We start from the raw sequence: 27,410 nt of genomic DNA on the forward strand, positions 1-27,410 counted from the left end.
AGACATTTTGCACCATTCTGAAGTGTCACATGAATGATTGTTGAAACACTCTTATGTCTGGAAAGTTCACTATGCACCATGTGATTGTTTTGATGATGTGTGCCTTTCAACACATTAGGTGTTGTTATAATTGTTAGCTTGCTAAAGTATATAAGAAAAGAACAGCTCACTGCATAAGATATTATTTGTTTCACGAGTGTAAACCATTTACAAGGTATATCTCACTATATTATAGCACGTATAGGTAGTTTAATATGTTAAGCTCATTTAAAGGGAAACTCATTTAAAGGGTAATGAGGAGGAGAGAGGAGTAATGGAAATCCTTGTCATTATAACTTGCTCAAATGTGTTAGAAACAGGAACATCCCACCACATGATTATTGATTATTTCACAACGTGTAAACACTAATTTGGGTATTTTCTTGAAGGTCTACAAGTCTGAGAAATAGGTTTCATATGCAAATACAATAGGCCGCCTATTTTCAGTGGTCACAGTGTTGGTGTATAAAGTGTGAGGCTTTACAGCCTCAGAGGAGGGAGTGTTGTGAATTATTTTGGAGCATTATAGCCTAAATTGTTATCATTAATTACTAGAGCAATGGTGGTCTCCATCGTCATCATTTAAAGTGTTATTTTATAGTGTAAAGTTTAACTACTGAGTGTTTAACTACTGAGTGTTTAATGAGTGTGTTCAAACTCATATTTTATTCTTATACGCTGTGTGTTTATCATATATTATTCTTATTCTCTGTGAACGTGTGCTTTTTAATGTGCCTACATGAGCAGAGAAGCTGCTCAGGCCGCGCAGGCAAAACCTAGCCAACCGTAACCCACTCATTAGAAGCAAGGCACATGCAGAAAGTCACGTACGCCAGGGCTGAGATCATCGCGAACTGAAGCCAAGAATGAGATCATGACATGTTATGATTTATGGCAACTGGTACGGCTAGGTACTGCATGCAACCAAGCTCTGCGCTGCTGAAAGTTAACTTGTATGAGACAAAGCACTCTCATGGTTGGCATTGCTAAATCATGTAATTGTTCATTGAATCACGTTATACATGTATGAAATATGTTATTCCTTATCAATTCTTTTAAAAAATACGATTGTAAGTGTTTAAGTTTTAATGGTGTCAAACTATGCCTGTATAACTTTAAAAAATACAGTGGGACTGAAGTTGAAACATATTGGTGGATTTCTAATCCAGTAATGTAAAAAATATAAAGAGAGATAAATGGTAACAATAATTACATGTAATAATAGTTAAAAAGTGGAAATTGTAACATTAATGAAAGGGTTAATTTGGTAAAACAGTACAAGAAAAAGGCCACTAGATGGCAGTAGAGGATAAGAAATTCACCAAAGGGGAGGAATGGTCAGCGAACACCATAGGTGGAGTTAAGGAGTAACGCCCACCTAGAAGGAGGAGATAAGGAGGAGTTAAGATGTAACGCCCACCTGAAGGGAGGGACAAGGTGGAGCTTAAGGTGAATATAAGGCGATGTTCGCTGACCACCAACTCGGTTCCATCCTGAGACCTGCAGGGATGTTGCTCGGGTTTATCGGTCCTTTATTGGAATAAACTCTTTTGCACCGACTCTTGACCGTCTCCAGTGAAGTTTTTGACTACGCAGTCTTTTGACTAAAGAAGAAATATAATAGAGTAATTTTATTGAGTTTATTACGTTGGTTAGGGTAGGGACCAGGTCTTTTACTGGCCCGGCCGGTCCTTATTTCCGACCCGACAGAGTCCCTCTGCTGAGATAGTGGAGGGCAGTTCAGTGACTCTGACCTGCAGCAGTGATGCTAACCCAGCAGCTAAATACACCTGGTACAAGAGGAACGGAAATCCAAACCTTCATCCTCTCGGTAAAGAACAAATGCTTGTCTTCAGGTCCATCCAGTCCTCTGACTCTGGAGAGTATTACTGTGCAGCTGTGAATGATCTGGGGAGGAAGACATCTGGATTTGTCTCTATTAACGTGAAATGTGAGTAAAACGCAGCTAATTTAAGAACAACACATAATTTAATTAATGACAACTTCTTAAAGCTTAATTATCCAGTCAAATGTTTTGCTGATCATGCACTTTCTTCAGCTCTGCCTGTTTCACATTCACAGCAGCTACAACAGATGATTAAAGGCGGTTTTATTTCGAGTGAACGCTGAGTCAATGCTGATTTCAGCTCAATGAATAGAGGGGTAGTACTTTTCTCATTGATACCTTGAATAATTTCCAAAGTATTCAAGATTTTCCAGGAACACTTTGTAAGTGAATGGAGTGAAGGATTAAATCCTCCTCATCCCTACTCAACTCTGTAAGGGTACTAGTTCAGCACACTTTCAGCTACAGACTTGATTTAAACTTTAAATTGGTCACAAGAAGCCAGGTTCAGATTGGGACCAATTTCAGCCCTGGCAATGTGGTTTTCACCGGCCCAACGAAGTGATGACGTTAAAACACTGTAGGTGTACACGGCAAGGAAAACTGAATTAACACCAAAACCAAAACCAAAACAAAGCGCACCTGACACCGAGGCCTCTATACTCAGCACCATCTTGGTGGCTTATACACCCCTATTATTAGTCATACCCAAAACAAAATACTTGATAGTAGGCCATCATCTGTACATTATAAAGGGGGATGCATTTTATGGTGGGTTGAAATTACAGTCTGAAACAATTTGTATCCCACTACAACTTTTGCCAGGAAAATAGAAACTTCTCCATAATCACCCCTGTTATTAGTCATGATGTGAATATACACAAAATTAAATACTTGATGGTAGGCCATCATCTGTGTGTTGTGGACGGGGATACATATTTTGGCAGTCTGCATGTCCAGCCTGGTAGGACCAGTAGGCTACTGCTATCGCTTTTTGTGTGAAAATAATCAGAATCAGAAAGAGCTTTAGTAGTATTTTACACGTACGAGGAATTTGCTTTAGTGATAAGGTGCTACTCGTACACAAACATAACTAAATACTAAATAAATGTATAAATATATAAATATGGAATAAACAAATAAACAAATGCAAGTTATATAAGAATAATAAAATATGTTGTTTAAATGCAATGCATTATTAAATTGTTATGATAATAATTTACCTTTTAAGGAGGGCGACTCAGAACAATTTCCAGCAATATCCAAAGGCTATCCATGCAATGGAAACATGGATTACAAAGACAAATATTGTCTACAATGCTGCATTCAGTTTAAATACATTTCGAGTAAAGAAGATGTAATGCTGAGGTGATCAAAGTGTTAAACTGATTACAGTGATCTTGATTTTACAGTCTCGATTGTGTAGATATTTGTAGGAGCAGCTTGCTTGAAAAAGTCTGTCTGTATAGCTTCCAAACAGTAACTTGGATGACAAAGTGATCAACTACGTTTTCAATTATAACATCGTCAGAGTATCGCAAAATAAATGTTTGCTTTGCGAGGGACACTGAAACTGCTCGTTTTGTTTAGACATTCTCAATTCAGTGCACTGAATAATACAAAGAAAAAATCCACATGTTTCATAATTTTTCATTTACTTTCGTGAAGACGAAAGTCCGCATTCACTGTTGAATGCACACGTGCTCCCGCGGCAGGGGAACACTTTCTATCAGGGATAACTACCTTGGCAAGACACCAGACAGTGGCGGTGTAACGTCCTAAAGGATCCGATTAGTTGAGACATATTTTTTCTGCCTTTCGCATCAGCACCATATCGTCGCAAGGAAGATATATTACTATGATTTGTAGATTTTTTTGTTCAGAGGGGGCCATAGGGGGTCCAAGGTCTGTTTAACAGGGGCACTGGCCCCTGTTGGGTCCCCCCCAAAACCGCCACAGCTCCTTTGGGGTGTTTCAGTTTGGAGTCAGGCTGTCTGCTTGAGGGGTGATAACTTCCCCGTTCTTAGGGAAAGACAAAGGGGAGATGCTGTGTTCTTTCTTTTGGGATAAAAAAAATTAAGTGTTCACTGGTTGGTTCACTACACAATGATACGTTCCATAAACTGTCGTCTTTGACGCACCTGCTCTCTTGCGATAGACATTTGATTTACATTGAGCATCTAACTTATATTTCCTTTGCTGATCCTTAAAAAAGCAGGTGTCTGCACATTCTCTATGAGGGCCACTTCTGTCATGTTCCATTACTCTTTGATGCACATGTCTCCAGTCCCGCATTCCCACTGTAAATGGGTTGGAAACCGACCACAAGCCCCTGATTCCTCTACTAGGCTCAAAGAGCTTAGATGAACTTCCTCCACGCATACAGCGTCTACGCATGCGTCTAATGAGGTTTGCCTACACCATATCACATGTGGCTGGCAAAGACAATGCAGCTGCAGATGTGCTGTCCCGAGCTCCTGTCAGCCACACTGCAGAAGGATTGCAGGGGAAGGAAATCAATCTCTATGTTGACTCTGTCATAGCAAGTCTCCCAGCTACAGAAAAGAGGTTAAGAGAAATTCAGAGACACCAGGACGACGACGCCAAACTCCAGCAGTTGAAGAAATTCTGTGTCGAAGGATGGCCAGACAAGTTCTCCATTGAAGAGTGTTCCAGCCCAATCTGTCATTTTCAGGTGAGCTCACAGTCCAAAACGGTCTACTACTGTGTGGCAGCAGGATTGTCATCCCAGCATCACTCAGGGCAGACATCCTGTCCAAGCTGCACGAGGGCCACCTGGGAATAACAAAATGCAGAGAGCGAGCTAAACATTCAGTGTGGTGGCCGGGCCTCAGCAGAGTGCTGACACAAATGATAGAGAAATGTGATGTGTGTAGCTGTGAGAAAATAAATCGATGAGACCTAAAGCGATGATGCCTACTGAGTTCCCGCCAAGAACATGGTCTACTGTAGGAGCAGATTTGTTCCAGATAGAAAACAAACAATACCTGGTCATTGTGGACTATTTCTCAAGATATTTTGAAGTGGCCAAACTGACATCCACAACATCTGGAGCTGTGATCGATCACTTCAAGTCTATCTTTGCCCGTCATGGTATACCTGAAGTGGTCCGCTCAGACAACAGCCCACAGTTTGCATCCGAGACCTTCAGAAAGTTCGCACAGGATTGGGGCTTTAGTCATGTGACCTCCAGTCCCCATTTTCCCCAGAGCAACGGGGAGGCTGAGCGTGCTGTGAGGACAATCAAAAGTCTCCTCAGGAAATCCAGCGACGCTTATCTCGCCCTGATGGCCTATCGAGCTGCTGCCCTGGCAAATGGATACAGTCACACTGAGCTTCTGATGGGAAGGAAAATAAGAACACCAGTTCCTGCCATTCCATCCAAGCTCAACCCAGGGTGCGCAGACATGGACAACTTGAAAAGGACAGAACAAAAGTACAGACAAAAACTGTGACAGATCTATGACCGAAGACACAGACCACGCGACATGTCATACCTTCACCCCGGTGATCATGTGTGGGTCAAAGATACAGTGGAAAGAGGCACTGTGGTGTCTACTGCCGGCACGCCAAGGCCCTACATCATTGAGACGCCCGGGGGCGCTCTGCGAAGAAACAGATGCCATCTTTCGCCAACCCCTGTGGCTCCTGAAAAACCTTCCAACTCAATTGAGCCAGCACTTGAGAGCACTGTTCCTGACGCCGCACACACTCCTGTCACACCAGGAGCCCAGTGTGAAGATTACATGATCGCAAGGGGTGCGATTTAACAAAAAAGTGTGCTGTGTGTGACACTTCGTCTCTCTTTTTGCACTGCAGTTTTCTCATTATCCTCGCCCACACACAGGGTTCTACAGTGGGACCATTTCACTCGCTTATGACCCTTATTCATGAGCACAGTGCGCAAGTAAAGACTACAATCGATCATAATCCCCAACGCACCACGTTGCTAACTTGTAGCTAATCATTCCAAACATAGTCGGACTGGCCACCAGGAGCACCAGGAGCACCAGGAGCACCAGTCGCTCCGTGGCCCTACCAGAAAACCACCTCTAAAGTTTCAGATGCTCCCACACATTTTGGCTATAAAACCACTGGCTACACTGGCTGGTGAGGGAAAAAAGTTAATGTTTATTGTTTTTGTTTTGCTAAATACATTTTGCTAGCCTGGATTTTGTTAGGTGGCGACATTTTTTGGATTGTAGGAAGGGCCAACTCTGCTCATTGATAGTCAGCCAGGGCCATCATTGCTGTCAGGGTTTGGTATGGGTGAAGCAGGTAGTAGGTTGGAGGACCCAAATGCAGGACACGAAAGCCAGCAGGAACAGTTCAGAGGGGTTTTAATAAGCAAACAAAAGACGAGCACACTTACAACAGAGTGGCTGATTGACTGAGTCCAAAAACAAAGGCTGTCCAACAGAAATCCAAAAGGGTGAAAACCAGAATCCAAAAAATGAGCAGGGTAACAGGGAGACACGGCGAGTAAGGCTGAAGACACGAGAACAACTGCTACACAGGGTGACAACATACAATGACCCGACAAAGACAAGACAGAAACACCAGGTATATATACACACACACAGGGACTAACGAGCAGGGCGGGAGCAACGCAGGTGAAAGACATGAGACTAATGAGACACAGGCAGGGAGAGAGAGAGCGAGTGTAGGGGAAAACAGAGACAGAAATGCAGAGTGTGACAATTGCAGTATTTAGAACACATTTCAGCAAGTTTGTGTCATGTTGTCTGTCAGTCTCTTCAATTTTAATGAGTAAAAAAGTGGTCCCAACACACAGCTCTGTCTGCTGCCAGTCACAAAGCCATGTCCAAAGTTTCAGATGCTTCCACACACATAACTATTACTCATTTCAACACAACACAAAGAAATCTGTCCTCATTTTGGTTCATTTAATTGATCTTTTCCAGATGCTCCAAAGCTTCCCTCTGTGTCAGCGAGTCTCTCTGCTGAGATAGTGGAGGGCAGTTCAGTGACTCTGACCTGCAGCAGTGATGCTAACCCAGCAGCTAAATATACCTGCCACAACGAGAATGGATATCCAAACCTTCATCCTCTCAGGCCCCATCCACACTACTGCGTTTGCGAATTAAAATGGAGACCTTTTGCTACGTTTGCACCTCCCATCCAGACTACAACGATGAAAACGAAGACCTAAAACGGAGAAGTTCGGAAACGCTGCCGACCCCGTTTTGCGATTCAAAACTCTGGAGGGCGTTTTAGTGAAGACGGGCCAAATTGGAGGACTTTAGAAACATGCTCGGCTCTCTGATTGGGTCTTGCAAAGCAGAAAAAAGATGCTGCTGACTGGGTTTTTGACATATTTTTATCAAAATATTCTGTACTGTGCAAATAACACTCATCTGCCTACACTTGTACTGTGCATGTCGCTCCCAGTCTGTTTTCTGATGCCACACTCCCGTGTTACATTCAGTAACAGTCCCAGCTCATTTTTGATCTATGCAACAAAAAAAACTGGTATGATGCTTAGTCTGTATTTATTTATTCTTTCTGCTGTAAATCTGCTGTAACTACAGAATAGACCATCGGCTTTATGTTTACACTGGCACGCGCATGCCCAGTGCACCTGAACGGGTCCTAGCTGTGCGTTTTCAGTCGTTTTAATGTGTGATCAACTCCAAAATGCAGCGGAAACACGGGTGTGGACGGAGATCATATTCATTTTAATTCTCCGTTTGTAAACTAAAACGGAGTAGTGTGGATGGGGCCTCAGTAAAGAACCACAGCTTGTCTTCGGCTCCATTCAGTCCTCTGACTCTGGAAAGTATAACTGTGTAGCTGAGAACAAGCTGGTGAAGAAGATATCTAAATCAGTCTTTATTAAAGTGAAATGTGAGTAAAACACAACAAATTTAAAAAGCATCATTCAACTTCAGACAACTTTTTAAAGCTTAACTATCCAGTCAAATATTTTGGTTTCCCAAATCTGCATGGAAGTTCAGAGGATTCAATCCAGATAACCACCTCACCTAAAATTTCAGATGCTCCCACACATCTTGGCTAGTAACTTTGGAAAACCACTAGCTACAGTGGCTGGTGAGGGAGTAAGTTAATGTGTTGTATTTTGTTTTGCTAAATACATTTTGCTAGAAACAAAATTGCTGCCTGGATTTTTATTAGGTGGCAACATTTATTAGGTGGCAACATTTTTTGGATTGTAGGAAGGGCTAACTTTTTTAACCCCCACACAGTTAAATTACAGTACAAATATAGTTGTTAGATGTTATATAGTTGTTTTCTGAAATAGCAATTTTGACCATGAAATTATACATGTCAAAACATAAAGGAAATATAAAGTACATAGATTTCTTAGCTTGTGCTAACCAGGAATATAATATCAATAAGTATATAGGCCCAACTCTGCTAATAGAAAGTTAATCAGGGACACAATTCCAGTATTTACAGCACATTTCAACATTTTTGCTCATAAAAAATGTATGAAGGACATTCTTCTTGCCCTCCTATTATGCTGTGTTTGTTAGGATTTGGTTTTGTGCTGTTGTTTTTCCTGTGTTTACTTGATATTGTCATGGTTTGGAGTTTTGTAGTCTAGTTTATTATTTTGGCTCATTCGCTTTAAGTTGTCATTGTAACTGTCTTATCTCTCATCTTAGTTCTTGGTCCTGTGCTTTAGTTCATGTTTAGTGTTTTCCTTATCGTTGTAGTTCTGTATTTTCTCATTATGGTCTGTCTTAGTCCTTAGTCTTATCTCCATGTTTTAGGGTAGTCTTGTCTCCTGTTTGCTCCCGTCTCTGTCTGTGTCCTGATTTTGCTGTCTTTCCATGTTTTTGCATTTTACTTTGGTAGATCTGTTCTTGTGTGTTCCTGTGAACTTTACTTCCTGTTTATTTCAGTAACCTTCTGTACCTGGTGTCCTTGTCTAGCTTTGTCTGATTACCTGATGTATCTCAGCTGTGTTTCCCTCCCTGCTCGTTTACCTGTGTGTGTGTGTGTGTGTGTGTGTGTATATTGTCCAAAGTTTTCTTCAGTCTTTGTCACGTCCTTGTATTGTCTGTATTGTCTGCATTATCTGCGTCGTCCGTGTTGAGTGTTCTGTGCCTTCCCTGCCCTTTTGGATTACTTCATTGGTTTGTACTTTGTTCACGGATTCTTCCCTTTGGATTATGTTTTGTTTGGAGTTGGAGTTCCCTTTTGTTTGAACATTTGCTGCTGAGCTCCCAGTGTTAGCCTGTTTGTCTTTTTGTAAATAAATCTTTGTTTGAATTGCATCCTCCTCGCCTACGTCTGCATTTGGGTCCACACCTCCGCCTTCACTCCGCCAATCATGACAGTGTTCTCATACGACGCAAATTTAATCTCACGCAGGTGAAAAACTACTTAGTGTTCGCACACAACGCGATAAACAAATAAACACAACCCGCAAATTCTACAGCTAAATGAACGCAAAGTAAACATTTTGCTGTGATTTAATTGCAATAAATGGATCAAACTGATGCCGAAATAACTACAATATGATGCCGATTTGTTAAACAAATTAATTCATGCTTTGCCAGGTCTGTCAGCAGGACAGCAGGACAACAACTTTTAAAATGTTGGTTTTCTGAATGGAGTTCGGTTTGAGCTGGGCTATGCTAACTTGTTCACAGTAAAGTACAACGATACCTGGAATAAAGTTACAGACACACATTTTCTGAACTCACCAGGTAGTTCAACTTCCTCGCTTTCTTTTCTCCAAGTAATGTTCAGTTTTGTCCGGTCTTTTATATAAATATGAAGTAGTAGTCCAACAGAGCTCTGGGAGCCAGTCGACGCTAACAACAACAGTGGAACCAGATGCTAGACACTAGCTGCCGAAAAACTCCAGTGAAGATGAATCAACGTTGTATTCCCAAAAACTAAAGTTAAAAAGCAAATTTAATAAAAGCAGTTAAGTCTGAGCTTCTCCCGCGAGTAAACAGCGTTGTTGTCAGAGCATAATCCAGTCCAATTACGTGTGTTTATTTGTCCAAAAACTGCAGCGCTGCTCCCCGTACACTTCCCCGTTCGTCAGCCAGCGGCATTTTGATTCCCCGCTCTCCCTGGTCCTCTTCAAACAATGCCGGACAATCTCACGCTGATAGGCTTTCACAACATAGCATCCAACGAATTTCTCGCTCAAGTTAAAAATTTTGAACTCGTGCGACCCAGCTAAAGTCGCAACAAATGCATCTTCCGCACCGCCCAGAGTGAATTTGCATTTTTTGCATTGACTTTGTATTTAATCAAGCCTCCCAAAACGCTGGATTCACTTTCAGTGTGAACACAGCTTTAGATTTTAGAATAACTCAAGTGGCCCAAACACACAGCTCTGTCTGCTGCCAGTCACAAACCCACCTTCAAAAAAAAAGTCACCTCCAAAGTTTCAGATGCTTCCACACACATAAGGAAAAAGAAAACACATTAAAATATAATTTTTTTAAAGGGTAAAATAGAAAATAAAAACAGCGTACAACACATAACTATTACTCATTTCAATACAACATGTAGCACCAAAGAAATCTATCCTCATTTTTTTTAAATTTATTTATATTTTCCAGATGCTCCAAAGCTTCCCTCTGTGTCAGTGAGTCCCTCTGCTGAGATAGTGGAGGGCAGTTCAGTGACTCTGACCTGTAGCAGTGATGCTAACCCAACTAAATACACCTGGTACAAGAAGAATGAAGACTCACCAAAAGCATCAGGACAGAACTTCACCATCACTGACATCAGAGCTGAACACAGTGGGAATTATTACTGTGAAGCCCAGAACAGAAGAGGACGTCATAACTCCACCTTACATCTGATTGTTGTGGCAGGTACGTTTTTGCATTGAGCTGCACACACTTTGGGGACATTACAGTGTTTTCTAATTCCTTAGGCACACTTTTTGAAACTAGTGGCTATTTTTTGAAAACCTCTACACATTAATCACAAAATCTTACACCAATAAAACAAAACATTATAAATCCCTTGCAAAAGCAAACAATTCTTGCAAAACTATAATACAGTAAACACAAATGCACTGTACTTGGTTCGGATCTGTCTCTGCTTTCTATCTCTGACAGTAGAGAGATAATAATCTCTTTTTAGAGAGAATATTCTGATCTATTCTACTTTCAGTTTCTTCTTTGTAACGCTCCAAATCAGTTTCTTTACATTGGTAATAATTTGGTTTACTCTGATTGGTGTTTGGAAAGCAGTGTTACTCTATGGGAGCAATGGGTCCAAACATGCTGTAACACTCTAATTTACTGCCTGTGTTTTCTTCTGTTCCCCATTTCTCAGGAGCAGGGAAATTAACAGTTGCTAAAACAATCACTGTTGTTTCCCTTCGAGGGAACTCGAACTGCGTCGGTTACGACACTATGGGAACGCCTCTAGGCGAAGCAGGTCTGAACGTGAATGAAATCACTCCAATCCTATTGGCCTGTTGCTAGAACGGTAAGGTGTGACGGAATAACCGGAGGAGTATAAAGCACACCTGTACACACTCATCATTAGCTTTTTTTTATTCAGCAGGCGCTCTGTATGTTGTTTGAAGAAAGCTCCAGTCCTACAAGCAGTGTGTCTTACCTGAAGAAGAAGTCTACCAGCATGTCCGGCAACCAGATGTACAGAAGGTGTGTTTTTTTCTTGCCCTCGGTACATCACGGATGGAGATTCTCATGAGATGTGTGTCTCATGTTTGGGGATGGAGCACGCACGGGCAGCTCTCGAGGGGGCTGCCTGCGCCCGTTGCGAAGCCCTTTCCGTGCGGGTACTGAGGTACAGCATGGCTCTCTTTCCGAGGATGGCCGGATGTGTTTTCCCCGCGGCGCGGGCCCTGCGGCCGCTGAGGCGGCCCGGCGGCTTCACTCATGGGTTCACAGCGTGATCTGTCGGAGGATTTCGGGACGGCTGAGGCTTTTTCCCGACCTTCATCCGCTGGCTCCGACGCTTCCTTTCCTCGTTCGGGAGCCCGTTTCGGCTTCTCCCGCTCGCGGTTTTGGATCCGGAGACGCTGCAGCAATCCGACTCCGAGGAGGCGGACGTGCTCAGCGCAGTGGACGATGACTTCCGGGTGTCGGGGCGGCGTCATCTGGCCGCGCCCGACTATGACGTGCTGCTGGAGGTGGTGACTAGAGCCGTGGCTAAGCTCAACATCAACTGGCCACGGGAGGAGCAGACACCACAGGCTAGTGGTAGCTTGATGAAAGGTTTCTTAAGCACCACACGCCACCTCCACGCCGGTCTCTGCCATTCTTTCCTGATTTACATGATGAGTAAATCATGGGGCAGACCCTTCTCTACATGGCTTTCCACACCCCGATCACTGAACTACAGTAATGTGATGGGGGTTAGGGACCGTGGTTATGGGAGGATGCCTCGGGTGGAGGATGAGCTTGCGAGCTATCTCTCCCCTCGACTTGCGTCCTCCCTGGAGAAGCCGGCATTACCATCCAAACCATGTCGCACCACATCCACGCTTGTGGGGAAGGCGTACATGGCAGCGGGCCAGGCAGGTGCGAGCTTGCACACCACGGTGCTTCAAGCCTACCAAGCCAACCTGCTACAGGAGATGGTTCAGAGGGGGGGTCCCTCCGAGGAAGATCTGGCGGAGCTTCGCAGAACCACGAAGCGTTAGACGCAGTGCGAAGCGTTCCGCCAGTACCTCCCTCGCCGGTCTGGACCCAAGGCAGCTGAGGCTGCCAGGCGTAGGTCCCTTCCCTCTACGAGCTCCTACGGAGAGGAGGGAAGCAGAGTGTCGCTTCTCGGGGGCCCCCGCAAGGAGCTGGGGCAGCGAGACGGCGCTCTCACCCTCAGCCGTCTGAGAGACGCGATCTGAGGACCGTCATCCAGTCCCGACGGAGCTCAGGGAAGACCGGGGTAGGGGAGTCTTTCTCCCCTCCCGCACCCCCCACCCCCCCCGGAGGCCGACCGAGGTCCCCTCCGCCGTGGCAACAGGTGATGTTATCCCGCCGTTTACACGTTCAGGACGCACCTGCCACCATCGAGTCCGCGCCGTACTGCCTGCCCCGAGGGTCTGCAGGCGGACGGCATCCCGACTCACTCACCGTGGATCTTCGGCGGCTCCCCCCTGCCGTTCTGGGGCTTCAGGGGTCCACCAGAAGATCACACGAGACACCGACCACCAGCCCCGAGGGGCTGGTTCCGTTGGCAGACTTTGCAGACGCTTGGCGGAGCCTGACGAACATTTCTCCGCGGGTCCTGCGCACTGCCATAGATGGGTATCGACTACAGTTCAAAACCCGCCCTCCAAATTCAACAGAAGAGAGGGGTGGTTTGGACTGTGGTCCGCCCGGAGCAAGGTCCGGTGTTGGGACAGGAAGTTTGTACTCTGCTGAGGAAAGGGGCCGTGGAACGTGTCTCCCCCCCAGACAGAGACGCCGGTTCTACAGCCGGTACTTCATAGTCCCCAAGAAGGACGGAGGGCTGCGTGCCCTATTTTGGATCTGCGGGTTCTAACCGGTCTCTGAGGAGATTCAGGTTAAAGATGCTCATCATCCCCGCCACCGTGACGCACATCCAATCTGAGGATTGGTTCGTCACGATAGATCTAAAGGACGCCTATTTCCAGGTCTCCATCCGTCCTTCTCACAGGAAGTTCCTGAGGTTTGCCTTCGGGGGTGTGGCTTACCAGTATCGGGTTCTTCCATTCGGCCTGGCACTTCCCCTAGCACATTCACCAAGTGTATGGATGCAGCACTGGCCCCGCTGAGGCTCCGGGGCATCCGGATTTCAACTTCATCGACGACTGGCTCATCCTAGCCCAGTCTCGAGAGTTGGCAGTTCGGCATCGAGATGTCGTTCTGGCTCGTCTGCGGCGTTTAGGGCTGAGGCTCAACGCAAAGACGAGCGTGCTGGCGCCCACCCAACGGGCTACGTTCCTAGGGGTTGCATGGGATTCGACAACGATGCGGGCACAATTGTCTCCGGCACGTGTCGACACCATATTGGCTGCCGTGAAAGGGGTGAAGTTAGGCCACGCCATCACTATGAAACACTTTCAACGAGTGTTGGGTCTCCTGGCGGCTGCGTCCAGCGTAATACCATCTGGACTGCTGCACATGAGACCCCTGCAGTGGTGGCTAAGGAACAAGGGTTTTTCCCCGAGGGGAATCCTCTCCGTCTGGTTTGGGTTACGCGCAAGTGTCTTCGTTCCCTATCAGTTTGGAAGGAAACTTGGTTCCTGTCCCAGGGGCCCGTGCTGGGAGGGTCTTGTCGCCGGCTGGTTCTTTCGACAGACGCCTCCCTCACGGGCTGGGGCGCGGTCATGGACGGCCGCTTTGCAAGGGGATCCTGGCAGGTGCATCGATCCGAGTGGCATATCAACTGTCTCGAGATGTTGGCGGTGTTCCAGGCTCTAAGGAGTTTCCTGCCCGATCTCCAAGGCCACCACGTCCTGGTTCGCTCCGAGGAGAACAACACAGCGGTGGTGGCCTATCTGAATCACCAGGGCGGTCTGCGCTCGCGCCCTCTGGACAGACTGGCGCGTCAGATCCTCCTGTGGTCCCAGCAGAGGTTACTATCGCTCAGGGCGATGTATCTCCTGGGGACGCAGAATCAGGGAGCAGACCTGCTGTTGAGGCAGTGGCTGAGGCCCGGGGAATGGAGACTTCACCCCGAAGTGGTTCGAGCCCCATAGACGTGGATCTGTTTGCGTCTCAAGAGACTACGCACTGCCCGCTATGGTTTCTCTCGTTCCTCCAGCCCCGTTGGGTCTGGACGCCATGGTACATTCGTGGCCGAGGCTACGTCTGTACGCTTTTCCCCCAGTCGCTCTGCTCCCGGGGTTCTGGAGCGGGTCCGCCAGGACTATGTCGGCCTACTGCTCGTAGCCCCGTTCTGGCCAACCCGGGTGTGGTTCTCGGACATCATGTCGCTCCTGGACGGCCCGCCGTGGCGGGTCCCTCTGAGGAGAGACCTGCTGTCCCAGGCGCAGGGCCGGGTTCTTCACCCTTGCCCCGCCATATGGCGACTGTGGGTCTGGCCCCTGAGGGGGCACAGTACCTAGAGGCGGGTCTAACAGCCGGAGCAGTCGAGACCCTCCTGAGCTCCAGGGCCCCGTCCACACGGAGGATGTACAGCCTGAAGTGGAGTGTTTTCTCCACTTGGTGTAGGGAGCGGTTGGTGGACCCTGTTACCTGCCCGGTGGTTCAGGTACTTGAGTTCCTCCAGGACCGGTTCTCTGCTGGTCTTTCCCCTTCCACCCTCAAGGTGTACGTGGCAGCTATTTCATCTTTCCACACCCCTCTGAGGGAGGGGTTCTTGGGGAAACTTCCCTTGGTTGTACTTTTCCTCCGTGGTGCCCGGAGGATGAGACCTGCGACTCGGTCCAAGGTTCCCACTTGGGATCTGGCAGTGGTTCTTGGGGCGTTGGCTGAGGCCCCCTTCAAACCCCTGGAGTCAGCTGAGGCTAAGCACTTGACCCTCAAGATGGCCTTTCTCCTTGCTATCACCTCTCTGAGGAGGGTGGGGGAGCTCCAAGCGCTTTCGGTTTCCCCGCAAGCCTGGAGTTTGCCCCGGGGAATATTAGGGCTATCCTGCACCCTCGTTCAGGATACATCCCTAAAGTGCCTTCTTGTGCGGCAGGGTCCACAGTGCTGCAGGCATTTCATCCTCCACCTCATGTGACGGCGGAGGACGGGAGACTTCATCTGCTCTGCCCTGTCAGAGCACTGAGTATTTACACTCTGAGGTCCTCCCGTTGGAGGAAGGCTGACCAGCTGCTAGTGTGTTTTGGGTCTCCCAGGGCCGGGCTCCCTGCATCCAAACATACTATTAGCAACTGGATTGTTCAGACTATTTCCCTGGCCTATCAGGTGCGCGGTTTGCCTTCACCTGTGGCTGTGAGGGCTCATTCTACCAGAGGCATGGCGGCCTCTCAAGCCCTCCTTTCTGGGGCCTCTTGCAGGATGTTGTTTAGCGGCTGGCTGGGCCACTCCGCACACATTCATTCGGTTTTACAGTCTTGACCTTCCTTCGGCACCTGGCACTCGTGCGCTCTCCTCTTAGTAGTGCCACTTTTATTGCACACAGGGGCAGGCGGGGTTTTCGGCACGGTTTAGTGGGTATCTCGTTCCCATAGTGTCGTAACCGACGCAGTTCGAGTTCCCTCGAAGGGGAACGTCTCGGGTTACGTATGTAACCCTGGTTCCCCGAGAAGGGGAACGAGAGACTGCGTCGGTCCGCCGCACCTCTCTCCCCGCCTGAAGCGCCTGCTTCATAGTTTAAGCTAATGATGAGTGTGTACAGGTGTGCTTTATACTCCTCCGGTTATTCCGTCACACCTTACCGTTCTAGCAACAGGCCAATAGGATTGGAGTGATTTCATTCACGTTCAGACCTGCTTCGCCTAGAGGCGTTCCCATAGTGTCGTAACCGACGCAGTCTCTCGTTCCCCTTCTCGGGGAACCAGGGTTACATACGTAACCCGAGACGTTCTCCTGGTTATCATTTCCCTCTGTCTCTTCCTGTGGATCAGGTGAGCAGCTCTGTTTCACTGAATCATTGAAAGTTAAATCACTGAAGGTCAGTTTGTCCAACCTAAAACGTTCAGTCATTTATTTTCTTATTTATTCTCCTAACCAGGAAAAAGAGGGCTTCCAAGGAATCGTCTGAGCCTGAAGAGAGACCAGACAACAGGGAACAGGTGAGAATAGTCACGGATCTTATTCAAGAACAAAAGTCACTCACTCTTCAAGTGCTGCTGGAGAATGAATCTGACTGAGAAGGAATTCATGTTTCTCTTTTGACATCCTTCTTCACAGCAATGAATTTCTAATGGATGTGACTAAATTCCTAGTAGATCCAGAAGCTTTCCTACTTTTTGTCCTTTCTTTGTAAATTCCTTTACTTAGCTCTTTTCTGTAATGCACGGTGAAGCAGGGTTATTTGTTCCATCATTACCACAGCTGTAGTTGCTTCAGTCTTTTCTGTCCTGGTTGCAATCATCTGTAAGAATTCACTATTCAAATGAAAAACCCACTCATGTAAAATATGTCTGTGCAGTTTCTACCTGAACAGCCAGAGGAGCAGGATAACCTTCAGTATGCCAGCATTCACTTCACCAACAACCAGGCAGATCCTCTCTACTCCAACATCAGACCAGCTCGCTCCCTCAGACACACGGAGCAACAAGATTTCATGGAGTACGCTGTTGTCACATTTAAGAGTAATACTGCCCCGAGGTGAGCAGCTCTTCTCACATTATCCTCACTACAAGATTAAAATGAAATAACTGTGAGATAAATATGTTGCTTTTGCATTTTGCCTGCTCTGGTTTTACATTTATTGTATCGCTGTTGGGATATGATAGTAATTATATTTTTTCATACAATGTCTTCTTCTTTTTTCTCAGATCCAGAGGTCAGGAAACTGGAGAGGATGTAGCTGCATTGTACAGCACCGTCAACAAAACCTATTGAATACAACAGATATTACATTTCTGATATTTCTCTGTTTCTTTATGAACTGATTTAAGCAGATAACTATTGATTTTTACAATATATTTCTCAGGATGGGCCTCAAAAAATGGGCTAATTAATTATATACCTTAGAGAAACTTTAACATAACATCCACCAGTATAGCAGTAGGGGTGGTGATGGAGCAGTGGATAAGACACATGCCTTCAGATTCCCACTACGACACATCCACCAATGTGTCCCTGAGCAAGACACTTAACCCCTAGTTGCTCCAGAGGCGTGTGACCTCTGACATATGTAGCAGTTGTAAGTTGCTTTGGATAAAAGCGTCATTTAAATGAGTAAATGTAACCAGTGTTCAGCTTAGATTTTTACTCTGAATGTGCAGCTTTAAAGAATGTGTAAAGTATTTTGTGACTTAAAGCATTAACTTGAATATTATTTGTGTATTTGTGTTTTTTACAGTCTTTTTGAAAGTTCAGCATTCAGTGACCTTTTATCTCTGCTCTCTAACAACTCTCCTTCCTGCCAAACCTCTTCCTGGAGACACCAAAATGTACCTGAAGTAACTGTTAGTGCACCAGAGGAAGTTAAGCCTCTCAGACCTAGGAGCTACTTTCAGAGCTAAACTTGTTTGTGTTTGTTTACTCAAAAATTGAGTCTTACTGTTAGGACCAGTTAGGTCACCCCATATTTTTATGGAGTTTCATAAAACTCAGCTAGTTAGGAGCTACATGTTTTGTGTGTATGACTCTACTCTTAGTTCAGGAGTAGTAGTTACAGTGATATCCAACATCAGTAAGTCAAAATAAAAAGAAACCGGTGAATTAATAACAGAGTAAAAGTAAGGCTGAGGCTGCTCCACAGTGTCTGTAAGTAAGTGAGGGAGTTTGGCATAATTACCTTCACAATTCTCTTATCTCAGCTAATGTGTATATAGTCTATGCAGTTTTTTGGTTGGCTTCCTTCTAATTTCCTTCTTTTCTAAGGCAGCTGTGGCTCAGGAGTTGGAGTGGGTTGCCTGTTAAATCCCTGGCTCCTCCAGGCTCTGAATGTTAGTTTCTGTTTGAGCACTTAGGCTCAGTGTATAAATGTGAGTCAATGATGGATGCAGATGTTGTGTAAAAGCACTTTGAGTGGTCAAAAAGACTAGAAAGGTGCTATACAAATATGGAGTCTTTACATCTATTTGTAATTATTTCAGTCAAATAGTGTCGGTGTTCGTTACCTCTTAGCCAGCAGTTTCGTGATGCTGTAACATGTCACTTCCCCCCCAGAGATCAATAAAGCTGAAGATGAAACTACAGAGTTTGCATTTCTTTCCTCTCTAAATGAGATTTCTGCCACTTTTTGTACCATTTGTTATTTTTACATCACTTTTTATCACCAGTATTCTGGTCTGGTGTTCCAGGTCTTATACTATCAATAAGACTGCATCATGTGACTTTTTTCCACTCTGACGCAGCACATCAATTTGAATCTATGGTGTGCATCCAAGCGATGCATCAAACTGTCAGTTTTCTCCTGTTCCTGTTTAGTCTAGCACCACTGACAGAACACAAACTGTGATAACACTTACGCTAAGATTCTTGTGTTTGTGGGGTGTTCTGATTGTTCATGTAAATAATGTAAAGAGGAAGGAAGTTAGGTGGATTTTAACAGCTTCGACTTCTGTTTCCTGCTTTCAGACCACAAAGGAATGTTGTCTTGTGAAGATAACTTAATTTCATGTTAGGTAGAAGTGTTTTTGATTTGACTGATTTACTTTGGTGTACATTATTATCTGCAGACATCTTTTAATGTCTGAAGTCGCACAGAGGGATGAGAGGAGCAGTTATGAGTTTAACAGCAGCAGCAAGTGGATTTGTCGTCCTTCTCCTGACTGTACCAGGTGCTGTTTATCTACATTTAAGTTGTGGGGGGTTAAGTTTACATTTAGTCAAAGCATCCTGAAGTTAGTTTAAGAAGAAACATTTAATTAAATCATTTATTGTCAGACGTTCCTAGATTTGACCTGTACAGTCATGAAGTGTGGTACATTAAAATACCTTAAAACTCTGACTGCAACACCAAACCTTAACTTTTGGACTCAGTGCTTCTACTTTGGTGTATAAATGCTTGTGTCTGGATTGTTACCACACAGTGGTTTGTGGATTTTCTCGTATATTTCAAATATAGTCTATAATCTGTATCCTCGATACCATAAATTTGAATGCTGTGTACAGTAAGGGTTGCAGAGGAGGGAAATACGTTCTTGGATGCAATGTGATTTTTGAATTATTCATCCCCATAGAAGGACGACTACTTGTCTCAACCTGTGGGCACTTTTAGCACAATGCAGTGATATTTTGGTAGGAGGAGGGGGTCTGATAAGACTGATGCTAATCACTCAATCATTCTGCTTCTCTTCTTGTTGAGTCTCAAACAGTGAAGTCTTCTCGCACATATTTCTACTTTTATGTCATTAAGTTGATGGCTAACCTTTTTAATTATGTAAAATCACTTTTTCACTTGGATTTGCAGGAAAACTACGTGTTTCATTGCCAAGCAGAATGCTTGAGTCAATGCCAATGCATTTCTTTCTCTTGAATATGAAGTCAAAATAATGAGCGAGCACCAGCTCACAATTTCTACTTAGGAAGTAAAAATTTGTACTTAGTATCTTATGATTTAGATTTTTTGTTCTTTCTATCATTGTTTTCTCTTCCTGGTAGAAATTGACTTCTGGACCACCTAGAAATTTTAATTATGGATTTGGGCAAATTACAAGTGTCCAGGATCTGATGTTATGGGGAATGCCCTCAGTCAGCAGTCTACCATAAAGTTAATCTGTTTTTACATGGATTCCATGGATTTGATGAATTGATCTTGGATGAGCACCAGCCGAATGGACAAAATGGCAAAGCAACTTTAGGGTTTTAATGTCAGATCTCCAAAAAACTTTAAATACAAGGTTTCAGTAAGCACTTTTACTTAAAAGTAGGGCTGTCCTGCCTATAGTCGATTGATAGTCGAATCATATGTTTTTGTGCATGGTGATTGCGAGCCGAGCGGGGGAGAATAATACACGTTAGCTCCACTTTAATCTTGAGAAGCTGCAGAGCTGCAGTCTCTATTCATTCAACCTACACTGTAAATTTCCAGCTAAACTGATGCTTAAAGTTGAACATTCTCTCTCTCTCCTGCCATTCACTGGTATTCTGCAGAGTTTTGTGTGCATGCCGTGCTGCCGACAACTGCATGCACGTCACGGTTCCTCACGGGTCTATTTCAAGTAGCCGGCTGTTTAAAAAACGATAAAGTATTCTTTGTGTGGTTCATCAACGGTGATAAATTATCCGAAAGTCCCGCGAGGTGCGGACAACTCGTAACAACACCAACGAAGCTGGGGCTCCGTCTCTTCAGCAAGTGTTTCTCTTCCGCCACTATTGGTTCGTTCCATTTACCTCAGAAGTCGGAGGTCGGAGCTGTGAATGACGTCACACCCGAGTTGACGGCGTTCCAGTTAACAAGAAATTTTGACCTTTGAACGCGGAAATTCCGACTTCCAATGTCAAATGGAATGCACCATAAACATGCGCACTGACGACCCAGGGTTAGGGTTACAACTTAGAGAGTTATTCACGCACTTTAAAAATATTTATTGAACGATGGAGATTTCTTTTTATTTGTTTATTTACAACATTAAACGTTGAAATGTGTATTGTAATAGGCTGTATATTACTTATAGGGAGAAAACTGGTAGTTCTATGTAAAATCAGACGTCAAGCACCCCCATATCGTCAAAATGGCATGATCCTTGTTTTGCTGAGAAGCCTCGACAGAGATTGATGGTCGAATCAGGCTCCACACATCGAAGTATCAAATCTTCCACTATTGGGGTTTTATGCCAAGTTTTGCCTGCCGTTTAGACGTCTAGACGTTTAGAGTCTTTAATATTTTAATAAACTTAGTAGAAGTACCATTCCTTGAGATTCAGTAAATATATGTGGTGATAACCTGATAATCAATGAGCACAGCAAAGTGTCTGAAAAGAACCTAAAGAGGTGGCTGCATAATCCGGCAGAACAAATTTTGTAGGCTACCTGCTGAGATTTGCATCCACTTCTTTTCTGAGCATAAATGACGGTTATCACTCGCGAGGTGCATGCAATTCTCGGCAGGCGGGCAGAATTCGGCACAACAGGTGTCAGCCCTTCTAAAAAGTACTAAAAAGTGGTTGTGCCGCCCATTGATTGAATGCGAGACTCCGGTTCCTTCACAGTTCATAAAGAACACAGTAATACAGACCACTTTAGCCTGCTTCTCAACCAACGGCAGAGTCATTTCCCAGAAGCAATCTTCACAGTCAAAGAATATGATTCTTCAACTTACACAGTTGTAGCAAACACCACAACATATGGAGTAACAATAAAGAAACAAACTAGCAGGTAACCTCACCGCTGCAGGTACGTCTTTTTCTCTCATGAAGCTTACTGACCTACAGGCCCTACTTCCGGGTTTTGTCATGTCAAAATAAAAGTAAGTATTTCAAAATAAATACAATAAAACATGGCTGCCTTTACAGTGGTACTTTCCTGCTCCACTCCTAATACATAGACTTTTTTATGTCTGAAATAAATGGGCAAGGCTGAAGCACCCAAGAGTCATAAATATTCCTATGACAGCCTCTCATTAAAAACAGAAATACCTGAATACCTAAAATACTTACTCTTTTTCATTTCCAGTCTCACACTCCGTGGCAAATGGTTTGACTCCTCTGGAAGTAGTTTTGTAAATGTACAGTAGTTCAATTAAGTCCTACAAAAATAAATAAGTAAAATGAAGTCTGTTTTCTGATGTTGTTATTGATCGGATTTTGGATTCTGAAGTCACCTGTTTTTCAGTTGTACAGAGTCAGAATGGCTGGAGAGTGATTTACACTTCTACTCCGATCTGTGCCGTAAAAGGATCAACAGTGGAATTAGGCTGCACCTACATGATACCAAAGCTGAGGAAACATTCTGGTTTACGAAAGAGAGTAATAATGTTTATGTGGATCTGAGATCGGACCCGGCGTATTCAGGTCGCGTGACGTATAGCTGTGATAAGAACCGCTGCACTCTGAGAATCACAGACCTGAGAGAGAGCGACTCAGCTGAGTACAAGTTCAGGTTCATAACAAACCAAGAACGTGGGAAATATACTGGTTTACCTGGAGTCACTCTGTCTGTCACAGGTAACAATTTAGTTCCCAGTATTAAACATCTTATGAACGTTAGTTGTGTGTGTGTATGTTGGCAGTTCAGTCTAAAATGAAGCCTTCTTATTCATGTATTCAGATCTCCAGGTGCAGGTGACCAGATTAGACATCTACAAGACTTCTAACTGGGCAGAGCTGGAGTGTCTCAGCAGTTGTCATCTACCTGATCATCTGTCCTATGTCTGGTATAAAAATGGACAGTACAGGCAGGGAACATCTACTTACTCAGGCTCCTTTGATCCTGCAGACAGCTTTTCCTGTGCTGTAAATGGATATGAAAACTCCTGCTCTCCTTCAGTCTGTGAGTTTACTCCAGTCTTCCACTAACATAAAACCATCTGGTGGATCTGTTTAGCTAATGCACTGCACCATGAATGTACGTGTCTGTAATATGTGAGACAATACTTGCCTTGTATTTTGCATCTAACCACAAAACCTGTGTTTGTGTGTCACTCACAGTCAGCTTAGTCGTTCATTTTTATAAAATATTAAAATCTATCCTCTGCTGTTATAAATCTGACTGTTTTCTGCTCTGTGTTACAGTGATACAGAGTCAGAATGACTGGGGAGTGACTTACACTTCTACTGAGATCTGTGCCTTAAAAGGATCAACAGTGGACATAAGCTGCACATACAGAAACCCATCCAGAATAAATGACGACCATACTATAATCTGGTTCACAAAAGAGAGAAATGATCAATATGTGAATCTGGAAACAGATCGTGTGCAGCATCAATGTGGAAACAACTTCTGCAATCTGAGAATCAGAGACCTGAGAGAGAGCGACTCCGCTGAGTACAAGTTCAAGTTCAACACGTTAACAGGGACATTTACTGGTTCACCTGGAGTCACTGTGTCTGTCACAGGTAACATTTTCACTGGAAGACAGTTAGGGTGTATTTTGTCTTAGCTAACCTTGCATTTTAGAGATTGTTTTATGTTTTTTGTGTTTTTAGTGTACTGTATATAGTGGCCACACTTTTTGTATTTCTTTCTGTTTTTCCTTTGTACTTGGGTTGTTTGTGTGATACTTATATTGTGCCCTGACAAGTTTCCCACTTGGGATAGTAAAAGAACTGAACTGACTGTCAATTCTAAAAATAACATTTCTGTTGGTTAATCCCAGATCCACAGCTCCAGGTACATGTGAGGAGATCGACAGTCAACCAGTTTTCTAACTGGACTGAGCTGACCTGTCACAGCAAGTGTCGGCTGCCTGATCGTCCTTCCTACATCTGGTACAAGAATGGACAGAACATTCAGGAAAATAAAGTTTATTTTCATGCACATCATCCATTTGTTCCTGCAGACAGCTATTCTTGTGCTGTATCAGGATATGAGCTGTTCCCCTCTCCTTCAGTGTGTGAGTTCACTCCTAATTATTCCATTAAAATAATATAATCTGGTTTAAAAGGTTTCACCAAAATAGTCAAGAACAATTCAGTTTTACCTTTTACACATTTTATAGTTCCTCTTCATAAACATGATCTATTTATTATAAACAAAATGTATTTTCAATCAGGCAGTTTAGTTCATTAAAGCTTTTTGTTTTAATTTTAAATTCTACAAAAATTGGAATGAGGGATAGTTATTTCCATAAAAAAATAGCAAATACTCAATGTGAAAATAATTTTGCTATAACTGAGTGTAATTGGAGTGCAGAAATACACGTAGAGTCTTCAGAATCTTCATGGAGCACCAATAATCAAAAATAAAAACATTGAGAATGTATTGTGTTTTACTTTATTTAATTTTTATTTAACTTTAGAATATAAACAATCTACAAAAAACAGACTATGTTTTACAAAATCATTGTCATTTGAAGTCAAAATATGTTTAATCTCCTGCAGATGCTCCAAAGTTTCTCTCTGTGTCAGTGAGTCCCTCTGCTGAGATAGTGGCGAACAGTTCACTGACTCTGACCTGCAGCAGTGATGCTAACCCAGCAGCTAAATACACCTGGTACAAGGAGAATAAAAGTCCAGACCATGAACGTCTGAGTGAGGAACCACAGCTTGTCTTCAGCTCCATCCAGTCCTCTGACTCTGGAGAGTATTACTGTGCAGCTGAGAACCAGCTGGGTAGGAGGACATCTGAATACATCTTTATTAATGTAAAATGTGAGTGAAATACAGGTTCTATGCTCTAGAGAAATTAAATGTGTCCTGTTCTTTGATCTTTATTAAAGGGGAACTGATTTTATTGCATTAAGTATAGTTTACTAGTTATGAGGAGCACTACTGTTTGTCTTCTGTAGATTTAGACCATGATCAAATCAATCAAAGTATTTAAAAACAATATGAACCATAGTAATGCACGCAACTTATGATAATCTTTATTCATACAGATGCTCCAAAGCTTCCCTCTGTGTCAGTGAGTCCCTCTGGTGAGATAGTGGAGGGCAGTTCAGTGACTCTGACCTGCAGCAGTGATGCTAACCCAGCAGCTAATTATACCTGGTACAAGGAGAACCGAACGCTGATTCAGGGACCAGAAGGAAGTTATTATTTCACCTCCATCAGCTCCAAGGACAGAGGAATCTACTTCTGCAAGTCTGAAAACGAATATGGGCAGATCAACTCTACATCTCTATCTATATATGTTCAGTGTAAGTTCACCTTTTTATTTCATGATCCAAGAGTAATTCTAAATCATACATGCGAGTGGAGTATGTCTCAATACATAATGTTTAATTCCTTACTAGATGCTCCAAAACTTCCCTCTGTGTCAGTGAGTCCCTCTGCTGAGATAGTGGAGGGCAGTTCAGTGACTCTGACCTGCAGCAGTGATGCTAACCCAGCAGCTAATTATACCTGGTACAAGGAGAATGAAGACTCACCAAAAGCATCAGGACAGAACTTCACCATCACTGACATCAGAGCTGAACACAGTGGGAATTATTACTGTGAAGCCCAGAACAGAAGAGGACGTCATAACTCCACCTTACATCTGATTGTTGTGGCAGGTACGTTTTTCAATTCACTTAAGTTACACATGTACACATCAAACATCATAATCCGCCATCTGATGATTAAGGGGAGCAATTAAATGATGCCCCACGTGAGTTAAACTGTCCATGTGACACTGCTAGATTCTTGGATCTCTGCAATTAACTTCTTTCTGACTATCTGGTAGGGAAACTCAGCTGTTTAACCTCTATGAAGTTGTTTACCAAGATGATCGATACCCAAGGCTGGATTAGTACCCCCACAGGCCCCTGGGCACTGAAGCTCCGAAGCTCCCCTCCCTAACACTCACACCCTTGATAGCAAAGCTATTGACAGCCAGCAAACTACAGGCTACCCCCCGGTGGGGGGTACTGTCACGATCCTGTCCTGAGCGTGTCTGGGTTTCTTGTGTTTTGTCTTTTCCCCCCCCTCAGTAATCTGCCTGCCTGCTAGTCTCTGTTTTCCCTTCTGTCTCTCTGCCTCGTGTGGTGTGCGAACAATAATGCTGCGATGATGTGTTGAGAAGAAATCCGCTTGACACTGTTCTTGATTATAAAAGTTTATTACATCAAAGAATTCAGCATCAATTACAAGCTCTGCAGCAGCTTGGAGAGTGACCCAGCCCGATGACCACTCTATCTCTCTGTACATCGAACACAGCTTATATAGGACATGTTTAGGTCTCTGCTAAAAACCATATAAGGGCACGGTGCTGTAAAATAAGTGTAACCATCTATTAGACACCACAGAAGGGTACAGTCCCTTCATACACACTAACCTCTTTATACACACTAATCTCTTTATACCTAATCTCTACTTCCCCTAACACTGCACCCATCAATCATTACTTCCCCATAAGGGTTCACTGTCCCTCTCACCAGCTGCAGAGCATTATGTTAAACTGTAATGGCCGGATGCACATATGTTATACACCTCGTTAACCCTGATCCCAGTCACCTGTGTTGCTCCCGCCCTGCTCGTTAATCACTGTGTATAAATGTCTCATGTCAGTCCTGTCCTGTCGGATGTCGTGTTGTTACCTGCTACCTTTTGGATGTACCAGTTCCTGTACTCGTGAGTTCTGTTCATGCCTGTTGTCGTGCTTGGGATAAATAAAACCTGGAACTCAATCTCAGCTCTCAGTGTCATGCGTTTGGGCTCTCCCCTGCTTTGCGCACCCAGCGATCCTGACAAACATACCTGCATATATGACAAAGGACAACAGTGTTGAATAGTCGTCTCATGTGGACAAACAGCGCATGCTCTGTCTGGAAAGACGGCATCATGTTAAAGTTAGCTAGCTAACGTTATACTAGAGAGATTTTCTACTGGCTGTAAAACATATAAACAAATAGTTGACTTCATAAAAACCTGGTGAAATTAATCAACAACACATAATATTCAACCAAAGAAATCTAGCATAACTTTTATATGCTTTTCAAGTAAGTTAGCATTGTTTAGTCCATGGACATTCACAGACACTTTCCTTAAGGGGAAATCCTCTGTTGCTTTGAGGATTACCCATAATCCTTCGTTAGTACTATCGTTCGCTGCAGGGACAACTTCATGAAAGTAGGTGGCACATTAGTCCCATTTAGAAGGATTTAACCTGAACCTTTTTAACTACACTGCTCAAAAAATAATAATAATACTAATATATAATCTCCTTAAAGACTCCTTCTTTACATAGTTGAATGTGCTGACAACAAAATCACACAAAAGTTAGAAATGGAAATCAAATTTATCAACCCAGGGAGGTTTAGATTTGGAGTCACACTCAAAATCACAGTGGAAAACCACACTACAGGCCGATCCAACTTTGATGTAATGTCCTCAAAACAAGTCAAAATGAGGCTCACTAGTGTGTGTGGC

The 27,410-nt window shown here is 44.0% G+C and overlaps 1 protein-coding gene across 1 annotated transcript; it reads left to right on the forward strand.

The window, feature by feature from the left end:
* The first annotated feature begins 5,394 nt into the window (after positions 1-5,394).
* Positions 5,395-17,572, forward strand: LOC119892907. Its single transcript, XM_038704892.1, has 5 exons — positions 5,395-5,665; positions 16,361-16,406; positions 16,514-16,574; positions 16,934-17,112; positions 17,283-17,572. Exons 1-5 carry the CDS (start codon positions 5,395-5,397, stop codon positions 17,347-17,349), a joined length of 624 nt encoding a protein of 207 aa, XP_038560820.1. The 3' UTR covers positions 17,350-17,572.
* The last annotated feature ends 9,838 nt before the right edge of the window (positions 17,573-27,410 follow it).

The sequence above is a fragment of the Micropterus salmoides genome, unplaced genomic scaffold (assembly GCF_014851395.1).
Source record: "Micropterus salmoides isolate LMB-PRFRI ecotype aquatic unplaced genomic scaffold, ASM1485139v1 Ms_hic_scaffold_1, whole genome shotgun sequence".
Lineage (NCBI taxonomy): Eukaryota > Metazoa > Chordata > Actinopteri > Centrarchiformes > Centrarchidae > Micropterus > Micropterus salmoides.

Coding starts and splice junctions, on each gene's coding strand:
- LOC119892907 (XM_038704892.1), top strand. CDS start 5,395: ATGTCATACCTTCACCCCGGTGATCATGTGTGGGTCAAAGATACAGTG. Junction 5,666..16,360: donor AGATTACATGATCGCAAGGG/GTGCGATTTAAC, acceptor ACGTAACCCGAG/ACGTTCTCCTGGTTATCATT. Junction 16,407..16,513: donor TGTCTCTTCCTGTGGATCAG/GTGAGCAGCTCT, acceptor TCTCCTAACCAG/GAAAAAGAGGGCTTCCAAGG.